The sequence below is a fragment of the Mercenaria mercenaria genome, chromosome 13, assembly GCF_021730395.1.
Source record: "Mercenaria mercenaria strain notata chromosome 13, MADL_Memer_1, whole genome shotgun sequence".
Classification (NCBI taxonomy): domain Eukaryota; kingdom Metazoa; phylum Mollusca; class Bivalvia; order Venerida; family Veneridae; genus Mercenaria; species Mercenaria mercenaria.
In genome coordinates, this window is record NC_069373.1 from 60,533,188 (window position 1) to 60,545,791 (window position 12,604).

Below are 12,604 nucleotides of genomic sequence, written 5' to 3' on the forward strand. Positions count from 1 at the left end.
AAATGTATGCTTTAATTGTGCCTGTTGCTTTCTTTCAGAGGAATTATCAAGTAAACATGAAAATTATTTAGCCTTTTAAAGGCTCACAACTTAGATAAATCATTAATTGATTATTGTCATTAATTTAGGGATTTAGTGCACATGTTAATGATCTTAACAATCATAGTTGTTGTATTTAGATGTTAGAATGACAAGTAGAAATGGTAGATATTTTATGGTAATATAGATTTTAATCCATCAATGATTTGATAAAACCTAATTTAGGGAAACGTTATGTTTTGTTAATATTAAGTTTTGTATTAAATTTTGCCGCATTTTCTAAATTGCAAAAACACAGATTAAAGAATTCTGTTGATGATGAATGATTAATTAATGATTTAGGATAATTCTGCTGCCTTTTTATTAATCATTAGTAAAATCAAATCATTTTATAGTGACTGTAATGTTGATATTAAAATTTGTATGATTTTTCACATTATATTAATTCTTAAAATGTCTTTAATTATGTTAGCGAATGGTAAGTTTTTTGTAAATGTATACAGATTCAATGTATGCCTTCATTGTGTGTGTTGCCTTCTTTCAGAGGAATTATTAAGTAAACATGAATATTACTCAGTCATTTAGGGACTCAAAAATTAAACTAGTTTAACTTAATTATAGTCATTAATGTAGAGGTTTAATGCACTTGTTGATAATTATAAAATCTTTAACAATAAAATTGGGTCGATGTTTCTGTTAGTTAAACAAAGAAAGCAATCAAGCATAGTATGTTATATGATAAACAACAGCTTAAATGTCAAGTTTTGTCACATGACATACGGTTCCTATCATCACATGAATGCCGATCAGCCAATGTTTATCATAATATATTTATGAACATGCTGGAATGTAAATAAGACCTTCTTATGGTTACCTCCTTGTTGAATTCCTGCAAATCTAAACTCTGAACCATGGTATATCAGATGATAAACCATGTGAATCCTTGGTTCTATAATAGATATAATTGTTTTAGATGTTAGAAGGATAATTCTAACACTTAAGATTTTCTTTTATATAAACGAAGAAGGATTTTACTGTTTTAGTCTTGTCGATTTAAACACGTTTTGCAAAATGACCTACTTTGGCTTTTCCACCTATATATACCTAGTATCCCTTCCTGGTGTAATGCGTATGTGTTAGAATGGAAATAGATTTTAGTTTTGCATGCCTTGTTGGCAAATAAAACACGTTGGTTTTTTTGTTAGATGCGTCGTAATTAATCACTCAGGCCTTCGATCTTTGTGATTAGATTACTATGCATCTGAACTCAAAACCGTTGTGTTTTATTTGCCAACAAAGCACGCAGAACTAAAATCTATTTCCCAAATGGTAGAAAAGATTTTTTCTCCAAGTATATGACACTTCTAATATGCGATGCCAGCATCACGTTCTGTTGATTTTAAAGTTAGTGCAAATTCAGAACTGCCAATTACTGCTTTACTAAAACTGTTTTATTATGAAAATAATTTTGCTATTCTTATATTAATCAGCTGTAAAATATAATGAACATTTTTCATATTCGTCATAAATTTTGGTGAACTAGAATTTTACAATCAGTCACGGAATGCAGCCTTGCCATTGGTTAATAACATTCAGTTTTGTCATCAGTGTAAGATAATAAATTCAACAAGGTTTATCCTATTTTTCTGTGAGATGATAATTGCATTTATTCTTACTTTACAATCTTCCCTTTTCAACAAGTTTTGAGAAGGTGCAGGTATATTTTCTGAAAAAGCTCCAAAAAAAGTAAATATAGAAGAAAAATAGAACTTTTTAGTAAAGTGGATTACATGTATGGTGATTGAAATTTTATGTATTTGTTTACTTCTGGTTGTAGCCCAGAGTGACCATGAGTTGTCTGGTAATGAGGACCCAAGTATACTTCATGCATACATTGCATATCTTCCTAGCAGGATTGCATATAGGGAAGGTATGTACCCAAAAATTGTCACCTCAAATGTAGGATCACTTGGTGATCAGACTTACCATTAGACATTGTGTTTATTATTCTCTCAGGAATAGCTTTTATAGCCTGTACTTGTTATTTACCAGTTTGAAATATTGTCAAATGAAACACTCTACTCAAGATCTACTAAACATAAATTCTGTCTCATAGACCTGCTGAAGTCAAATCAATGCCTCTTACCTCTCTCATTATATCAGTGTTTGCATAAGTCATCAAATTAATCATTGTTTTAATGTTTGCATAATTCATGGGATTGAAGTAACTAAAGTGCTGCCAGGTTAAAGTTGATTAAATGTTGATTAATTATTGAAATTACAGTTGCAAAATTCAAGAAGAGAGCCCGCTACCTGGAGTTCTTTGTGCAGGTTGCCCAGAAAGCCCTGACTGAAGGTCTGCCGGAGATTGCCCTAGATTGGTGTGAAGACACTGAGACATGGATAGCAAGGTACAAAAGTCTGCAATAATATCTTTCTTTTTCATGTGACCGAAATTGCACTAAAACATAAAAACACTTCTAATGCAATGTTTGATCTTCATATAAGCCATCAAGTTATTTCTGATTTTAACCATGCTTAAAGTCTGACTTTATCAGTACAATTCTTTCCCCTTATTTTTGTCTTTTTGCAGAGATTTGTTTGTTATTATTTTAACCGTTGAAAGATTTATTTAGCTGGCATTGAAAATATGTCCTGATAAAATATAAGAAATGACATATACCACGTAGGCTTGACATAATGCAAACACAGTACAGTGTCATACACTTTCTTAACCATTGCTCTAAGAGTAATGCTACTCAGATTCTAAGGTTCATGAAAATGAAAAAAGAACCACATTCTGTTTGCAGACGTAATGAACAGATTATTGGTATTCGTGCATTCCTAACCAAGCAACCTGGTGGTACTATGACCGTCACTGGTGATGACCCGAAGAAGTTTGCGGCCGCTATGGTGGAGTACAGTAAAGAAAAGGTAAAGAAATCTCTTCTACTATTTATACAAATTTCAGCTAAATCATTAAAATTGTTATTAATATTTTAAAGTATTTTTGTCTTTGTTGTGGTGCCTCCATGGCTTATTGCCTAAGGTTGCTGACTATGAATTATTATGTCATTCATCACCGTGTGTTTGACCCCAGGTAGGATGCAGAGTTTCTTTCATATGAGAAAGTCATCCAGTTAGAGAACTGCATTTTCATTCATTGGATGTTCAACATGGTACCCTAGACAGACCAGGGAACCATGGTAAACATCTGGTATGCGAGAATGGCTAACTGAAATAAGTTTGATGTTTCTTCCATCAATCAAAGCTTAAAAGTTACCACTGACTAAAATTATGTGAGTGAAATGGAAACCAAACTAGAGCCTTTTTTTTTAATTTTTATTTCTTCATGTAGATAAAAGTTTATATAATAAATTTTGTTATTCTAAATTGCTGACATAAATATTCAGTGAAATGATATGATACAACTATGCTTAGGCACCAAGTAGACTTGGTATGTCCCAGAGTAGAACAGGCAAGTCAGTGAGTCGGGCTGGCGTCCAGCAAACCAGCAGAGCATCCAGTAAACTGGGTGTAAACCCCTCACAGACAAGGCGTGGGAGTACGATAGGGATTAAAGCTGGTGCAAAACTACCTAGTGGCAAAATTCTCATGATCAGCGAGGAGGTTATATAAATGTTTGAGGAGACTTGACCTCTGCATGTTGTTAAGAGTTTCACATTGAAAATGATCTCTTTTCACTGTTTGTTGTTTTCAGTATAGTTCGATCAAATTTTGGGCCTTTATTTATAATTTTCCTAAGGCAAAAAATATCAGTCAGGCTTTGAAACTCAAATTGTTCATGATTTGTACTAATTCTCTGACAGAAAAGTGTTTCATACTTCAACCAAGTTTCTTAAAAAAATGTGCTAAATACCATTTTAAGCAAAGACTTTGAAATATACAGTTTGAAAAAAAAAGTTAGTCAGTTTTGAATGCAAAACATTAATGAATACAGACCCAGAATTTTTAGCTTGAACATACTCTTTGAAGAAATATTTTCTTCCTGAATCAGAAATGTATCATATGGTGATTCAATCTGTATTGAAAATTAAAAAGAAAACAAAAAAGATTGGATTTACATTGAAAATGATTGAGTGATGTTATTGTAGAAGTTCACTGTTGTATGTTTTAAGACAGATTTCACTGTCAGAAAACTTATTGCATGTTTTGTATTTGCAGTTATCATACAGTTACTGTTAGATATTTTAAAATGGTTTTAAATCCCTTTTTGATGTTAATAAATAGTTCAGTGGTTTTAATAGTCCTAAACACTACAATGTACATGTTGTGTACACAAAAAAACATTTGCCTTCATATTTTGTATATTTTCTGTGTGTACACAAAGATATTCAGTTGCCTTCATAATTTGCATATGTTCTTAATGTACACAAAAATATTCATTTGCCTTCATAATTTGAATATTTTCTATTTTCTGTGTGTACACAAAAATATTCATTTGCCTTCATAATTTGTATATTTTCTATTTTCTGTGTGTACACAAAAATATTCATTTGCCTTCATAATTTGAATATTTTCTATTTTCTGTGTGTACACAAAAATATTTGCCTTCATAATTTGTATATTTTCTGTGTGTACACAAAAATATTCAGTTGCCTTCATAATTTGTATATTTTCTATTTTCTGTGTGTACACAAAAATATTCATTTGCCTTCATAATTTGAATATTTTCTATTTTCTGTGTGTACAGAAAAATATTCATTTGCCTTCATAATTTGTATATTTTCTGTGTGTACACAAAAATATTCAGTTGCCTTCATAATTTGTATATTTTCTATTTTCTGTGTGTACACAAAAATATTCATTTGCCTTCATAATTTGTGTATTTTATATTTTCTGTATGTCTTCCTTGACATAATTGATTTACATTTAATTGGAGAAATTTCAGTCTTATTTCTTGCAAAAGCTATTGTTTCTGTAGAAATCAGTTCAGTTTTAGTTATCACCTTTGATCAGCTACAACACTTAGACAGTTTATGGTACCAGTATTACAGCTGTATATCTCTTGCTTCCTCAGGAGTTCAGCTCACCAAGGGCTCCACAAGGTGGCGCCAAAATGGTCCAGAACAAAGGCCAGTCAGCCCCCAAAGCTAAAAGAAAGCAGAAATACAAGGTTGGTCATTTTATCTATAATAATTGTTCTAGATTTTATTAATTTTATCCAATAAACATGCTGTTTTCTTTTTGTTGAGTATTCTGTGAAACATTTGACATTTGTTCCCCTACAAAATATAGTTATACTAAAAAAATATAAAAGTGCGCCCCTTACCTCAGTAGCGAGAGTGCAGATCGACGGATCACAGGGTTGTGAGTTTTCCACGGATGAGGCTTATGTTCTCTGTGATGATTTGATAAAAGTCATTGTGTCTAAAATCATTTGTCATCCACTGCGGGAAGTTGGCAGTTACTTGCAGAGAATAGGTTTGTACTGGTAAAGAATCCAAGAATACTGGTTTAGGTTACATAACTGAAATACTCTTGAAAAATGGCATTAAACCCTAAACAGACAAACTAAACAAAAACATAAATACTCATAGGGATTAATTTAAGCTACTGTAAAAACTCGAATATATTACGCATTTTTTTTACGATTTTTTTCATTTTCTCAAAGGGATGCGTAATATACACCAAGGTAGAGCTTCAAACAATTTTTCCCAGCTTGAAAACCCGAAAATACCGGCGAAAATCGGACAATTTGTCAACTGTCATGTGTTTATACATTTTGGGCCATGCTTTTTTAACCTCCTCTTGAAGAGCGTTTTATTGGGTGGGTCTAAAAACACGTACTGAAAGGAACCTCTGATGATACATGGTAAAGTTTTTATTTGTGAGTTTAAATTTTTTGTATTAGTAAATTTAATTAATAAGTATTGTACATATCCAGAGCAGCGGATAATGTGTCAGTTTAATAATTAGGCAAAATACAAAATTTCGCGGTTCCGGGTTGTAGGTGTTTGATCATTAAAATCATTATCTTTCAAGGATGCTCAAATAAATTGCAGTTAAAACAGATTGTTTGTTATTTCCAGCAAATTATTACTGATCAATACAGCAGCTCGTACATTGTTAAACAAACATGCTAATTAGCCGCGATTTTCTCGTTTGATGTGCCCATAATTATGAGATGTTTGTTCGCACGTCTGTTAAAGTGTACTAAGGTGTTGACAGCTTGAGAAAGTTCTCAAATACTTTAGAAAGAATTTGTCTGTCAGATACTGTCACTGTTGTCTGTAACCGATTATTCAGCAATTGGATTTTCACGAGAAATAATTTTTACGCATGCCGCTAATGGCCGATTTCAAGTTTGTAAACAACGTTTTCTGACTGATTTTTCGATGCGTAATATATTCCAATGTAAGCATTTTTCCCAAGATTTCGATACAAGATCGGGGATGCATAATATACATACTAGCGTAATATATTCAAGTTTTTACGGTAATAATTTCATGGTAATATGTTGTTGCCAAATTTTGCATATAATATTTTACTTTGAAGGAAAAAAAAATAGGTTTTGCATGAGATTAAGTTGTGTTTAAGGACTTGAATTTTTCTTTCCAAAATTGTTTTGACATTTCAGTAGTTTGCCCTTGTTCCAACTGCCCAAATTCTTATTACATTCAGAACCACTTTTTATACCCCATTTGAAAAACGGGACATATTATGGGAACGCCCCTGGTGGGCGGTCGGCCGAATGGGCGGGCAGCTGGGTGGGCAGCATCCACAGACTTTGTCCGGAGCATATCTTCTTCATGCATGGACGGATTTTGATGAAACTTGACACAATTGTTCACCATCATGAGATCGAGTGTCGTGCACAAGAACCAGGTCCCTAGGTTTAAGGTCAAGGTCACACTTAGAGGGGCAAAGGTCAAATTCAATAATGACTGTTCAGAGCATATCTTCTTCATGCATGGATAGATTTTGATGAAACTTGGCACAATTGTTCACCATCATGAGACGGAGTGTCATGAGCAAGAACCAGGTCCCTCAGTCGAAGGTCAAGGTCACACTTAGAGGTCAAAGGATACAAGAATGAAAACTTTGTCCGGAGCATTTCTTCTTCGTGCATGGAGGGATTTTGATATAACTTGGCACAAATGTTCACCACCATGAGACAGAGTGTCATGACTCATGCACAATAACCAGGGCCTTAGGTCTAAGGTCAAGGTCACACTTAGAGGCCAAAGGTTGGATACAAGAATGACTTTGTCCGGAGCAATTTTTCTTCATGCATGGAGGGAATTTGATGTAATTGGCACAATTGTACACCAACATGAGACTGAGTGTCATGCTCAGGTCCCTTCTTTAGAATTACTTCCCTTTGTTGTTACTTTAAATAGCTTATATTGTAACTTTTTCATTACTAGTCGTAGGGAAAAATCAAGACCACTTTTCTGTAGTACAACATGCATGTTACATCCAATCTTGAGGTGTATTATATCCTGTCTCTCTACCTGGTAAGGATTTTTGTGTGGATTTAAGATTTTTTTTTTTGATTTTTTTTTTTTTTTTTTTTTTTTTTTTTTTAAGTTTAACTACCTTTAGTTGTTACTATAAATTACTAATATTGTAACTTTTTTACAACTGACCGTAGGGAAGAACTGTAGGGAAGATGTTATTTTTAAATTTTAGGTGTATTTTAAGGTATCTCTACCTGGTAAGGAGTTTTTTTTTATGGACTTAGAAAAACAAAAGAATTACTACACAAGCACAGAATTAAAATTCCATTTGCAAATACAAGTGCTAGAGTAAAGAAATTTGCTATGACGGGTGTATATTGTGACATTCTGGCACCCTTGTTCACATATGATAACACATGATGAAGAAAGTAATTTTGAAAAAGTATCTAAGTGTGAGAGATTTGAAGGTTTTGGATTATATCTGAATGCTGACACACACATTTCTATAGCTGCTGTGACATTCTCTAATACTGTATTTAAATTCAGAGATTTTGTAAATCTCAAAACATGTTTGTTTTTTACCAGGCCCTTCATGTGAACCAGAATATGTCAGATGCTGCCAGACAAGCCCAGGAAGAGGCTGAGGTCAAGGTAAGTTGTAGGGTTAAACTAGTAACTGTTGAACTGGTAAAAATATTAACTAATATTTATCAAGAACATTCCAGACATAAATAAAAAAGCAAAAGATTACTTATAAATCATTGATAGGCAAAAAAAAAAGAATTAAAAGAAAATTAGACACTGGTAGCTAGTTTAGATCAAGGTAAGTATCATGAACCAAAAGCACTTGCTAACTGGTTCCCAGATGTTTCTTACAGAGCATATTATACTGATAATAACAGTTGTTATTGTTTTCCCATTTGCATTCTCTGTTTTACTTATACAGTTATTTATCATCTTTAGCAGCAACAGTCACATTGATATCAGTGTCATTACCTTCATCCTTTGTACATGTTTCTTGTCATTGTAATCTTCTTTTTCTTTTCACTTCTTTTATCATCATCATCATCATCATTTTCATTCATCATCATGGTCATTCATCATCCAGTTGTTTATTTACAGTTCAGTGATCCTTATTATGCCTCGGTAAGATGTAGAGCAAGGTGATGTAGAATTTCTGGGGATTTTTTTTTTCATAGTATTATGTATATAATTATGCTATTGAAATGCAGCAGTTTCATGTATTTTTAATAGGCATTGGCACTAGATTATTTATGCTAAATACAGTAGTAGATATAAAATTGACATGCACAAAACAGAAACAGATTGCAATGTTCCGAATGTCAGCTGTTTCACACTGGTTACGTTATATTAATACGTTCTTATAGTTTGAATGCATTATTTCCACCTTGTTTTAGTAAGGTTTACAAAATCTGTTGAATGCAGCGCAATGTTTTTTTTATAGTAAGCTTTAAACCTTTAACACTTCATGAGGTTATTGTTATGTGACATCATTATTATGACCCATACATAACTTCAGTATTGTAATAAAGTACTGGATAAAATGGTTGAAATGGCTACCATGCCAATACAATTGTGGTTATAAGGAAAATTTCATTCTTTGAGATAATTATGTCCAAAAACTTGGTAGTGTTCTTTTTAAACAAATTTTCAACCTCTAGATTTTCTTACCCATGGTTGAAATGGGTTGTAGATTTACTTTAGATATTTTTGTGGCCATCATTTTTCTCTCTGACTTCATCATGTAATGGTATAGATTTTCATATACATAATAAAAAGCTTTATAGCATAAGAGAACCATTGCAGTATGATAATAGAAAAGTGAAGAGAGGGACAGGTACTTTGTGTTTAGATAGACTTTTGCACCTTGCAGTTAGTTGTGGAATGAGAAAAGAGTTGAACACATAAATGTAAATGTTTGTTTTTGCAATCATCAAGGAAGAATTAGTTAAAATAAAAAAAAAAGTCATCTTATTTTTTTTGTATAGTCAATTTCTGTGAAGAAATATTTGTATTTCAAGATTAGAAGTACTCTTTGATTGAAATAATTAAGAAATTATGTACTAATAAAAATTCTTATTTCAGACTTCTAATATTATCATTACATGGATCACCAAAACTTTAAATAAAAAAAAAACTGACGTTACATTTCAGTCAGTAACATTGTTTTATCTGTTAAGGTTACAAATATTTTTAAAGTGATGTTTGTATATTTTTATGTAGGCTCTAGAGAAGGTAAGCCAGCATTTACCAGACATGTTCCGAGGTTGGCACAGGAAAAAAAGACTCAGGAAAATCTGTACTGATGAGATGCCTTGGAAATGTCAGGTAGGTTTTAAACCTTAGCCTGCTGCAGGCGAATTTAACAGCCTTTGCAAACAGCTTGGAACCAGATCAGACGCCGATTATCAGCGTCTGATCAGGTTCCAAGCTGTTTGCTACTCTGACAATATTTCTTCCAATTTTGGAGCAAATTGAATGAACTTTACAATTTTAGCAGACGACATTTCCAGCAGACGACAATTTATCTAGCATGCTAAAGGGTAAAGATGGCTTGTTTTGTGTAGATGTTAATGCTTTGATTTGTATATACACAGATTAATTGAAGAGCATGGATGGCACTTGGGCGGCTCATTACAATTTTTAATGTTTTAAAACATTAAGTTAAAATTAACTGATTTGTTCTAAATTCAAGCGTGTAAAGTTATAAATATGTTATACACCAAATTTTGTGAAATATGTCTGACAGAGAACTTAAGAACAGTTTACTTTAGGCTGTGACATATTCCAGATAGAGAACATTTTAAAATGTATGTCTTAAAGATAATTTTTAGAGACAAGAAAAATGTTAGAAAAATTGTTACATTTAACAATGAGCGATAAGAGAGAAAATATGTAATGACATTTGACCTTGTTACAGTTGAACATACTACAAGGGTTAGCCCAGTTCAATGCTTTCTTACACAAGCTTGAGAAGAGAGAAAAGGTACTTGGAAACCAGGATAGTATTATGTACAAGTAAGTGTACAGTTATATCTATAATATCATGCTATTTTATCTTTTACAAAAATACTTACGAAAACGTTTAAGATATAGATCAGTCTCACATCGATATTATAATTTATGATGTGTAGAACAGAATACGTGGTCAGTTTAATACTGATTGTTTTGACAGGTAATCTGTTGGTGGTATCTTTCCATATCTTTTATATTTATTTCTAAATATTCATTGGTTTAATTATGTCTCCCACCACACAGCGGTGTGGGAGACATATTGATATACATCTGTCTGTGGTCTGTTAGAATGTGTGCCTGTCAGTCTGTTTGTCAGTCTGTGTGTCTGTCACAAATCTTGTACGCACTTTATGTCGAACATTTCTCATCCGATATTAACTAAACTTGAACAGTGTGTGTTTGCCAATAATTCCTCGGGGCAAGTTTGATAACTAGCCATATCGGCCCAGGCACTTTGGAATTATGGCCCTTGAAAGTTGTTTTTGATAATCAAAGCACTAAAAGTCTGATAAGGCAGTTGAGGTCTTGATGCATGATTGACTCATATACTACTATTCAGATAATTAGGCAGTTGTGGGAGACATGCGCTTTTCTCAAAAGCAGCTCTAGTTTAGTATTTGAGTTACACTGCAAAAAATTTTGGTACTGAAATTTCTATGTTGTTCCTGTTTTAATCTTGTTTACTTATTTACCTTGATGCTTAGATTTTTATGGAAATTTGTTTATATGCATGATATCTTCAACTAAAAATGAATGAAATGTCTATTTTAAAAAATGTTCTGCTATTTTCAGGACCAATTTCCTAGATCAGGAATGGTTTGTATTTGAGACAGCTGGTACCCTGGTTGTTGGCTGGGAAGGTGGACCATTGCATCATGCAAATGTTACAGAGCCAGGAGACAGGCAAAACATGAAGGATGGTACGAAGCTTACAACTATCACAGACAGAGATAGGGATGATAGTGAACTGAGCTCCGATGATGATTTACCTACTATATCATCTAAAGCTAAGACAAAGACCACAGAGGCTCTTGATCTAGCTGGGTATGAGAGACCTAAAACTACAGCCACTGGTATAGAAATAGCTGCAGCTCTTGCAACAGGTGAGTTGTCAATTTTTATGCAGGAGACTGTGGCAAGCTCTTGTTTTCAATATAATGTGGTTTTGAAGCTTATGATGACTTCTCATTTGGTCTGTGACAACTTGTTTTTCCTTATCGTATAGCTATTATTTTGCTTGGTTGCATTCTATGCTTCTAAAAGATCTTCTTATAGTACTTATTATACAGTGTTCAAGGACTGTAGAGAATGATAAATACTGTATGAAACATAGTGATGCAAACGTAGTTAACATTTACGTTCAGTCACAGGCACATTTTTTCAAAAAATGGCATAAAATCAAATATTTTCTTTGTGGTTCTTGCTTATATTTTATATCTGAATGACAGTACTTCTACTATTTCTGTGACATATAAATCATTGATTATTTTGTTTATTTACAGGAGCACCTCCCCCACCAATGTTCACAGAACCACCTATAATTGAGGACACTCCGAGAACATACCGCTCAGACTTGAGTACATCGAGACCACACGGTCAGAAAACACAGGAGCAACAACAAGATAAAACTCTTCTCACTGCCGAGGAAACTCTGGACTTTATCAGCAAATCTTTTGACTATTTCAGGAAAGCAATTGTAAGTTTATATCAAATCCACCATGAATCAATATCATTTTTGTCAGTACAGTATATAAAGTTATATAAAGATATTAAGTACACCAACATACTGTTTACAGCAAAACTCACTGTATGACTAAAACTCATTTCATGTGCTCTGAAATCATTTAAGTTTACGGGCATGAAATTTGTGGTTATGGCAAAAACAGTCAGGGAAATGTGTTTTTGAATTTCCCCCATCAAGATGAAACGAATGGGACTTTTGATTGTTGGTTTTCATTTAATTTTGTGGATTGATGCAACTATGAAATATTCCACAAATTATTCCTCAACAAATATTAATGAGTTTACATTACCACAGGAATGTTTCCAAAATAAATATATCTCACCAAGTTGTTTGTTTACTATTAATGTACAGCTTTACTTCC

At 32.9% G+C, this 12,604-nt stretch overlaps 1 protein-coding gene across 15 annotated transcripts in view; it reads left to right on the plus strand.

Moving 5' to 3' along the window:
• Positions 1-12,604, plus strand: part of LOC123530286 (cilia- and flagella-associated protein 54-like) — a 112,642-nt gene that overhangs the window by 60,733 nt on the left and 39,305 nt on the right. For 13 of the 15 annotated variants that reach the window (XM_053521975.1, XM_053521977.1, XM_053521976.1 and 10 more), the window contains 10 exons: positions 1,877-1,969; positions 2,324-2,450; positions 2,850-2,973; positions 3,481-3,669; positions 5,081-5,176; positions 8,049-8,114; positions 9,708-9,812; positions 10,405-10,502; positions 11,292-11,602; positions 12,002-12,195. In XM_053521975.1, the coding sequence (XP_053377950.1) occupies positions 1,877-1,969; positions 2,324-2,450; positions 2,850-2,973; positions 3,481-3,669; positions 5,081-5,176; positions 8,049-8,114; positions 9,708-9,812; positions 10,405-10,502; positions 11,292-11,602; positions 12,002-12,195 (1,403 nt within the window). The remainder of the gene's footprint in view (positions 1-1,876; positions 1,970-2,323; positions 2,451-2,849; positions 2,974-3,480; positions 3,670-5,080; positions 5,177-8,048; positions 8,115-9,707; positions 9,813-10,404; positions 10,503-11,291; positions 11,603-12,001; positions 12,196-12,604) is intronic. The other 2 variants (XM_053521987.1, XM_053521989.1) reach the window with 1 other exon arrangement.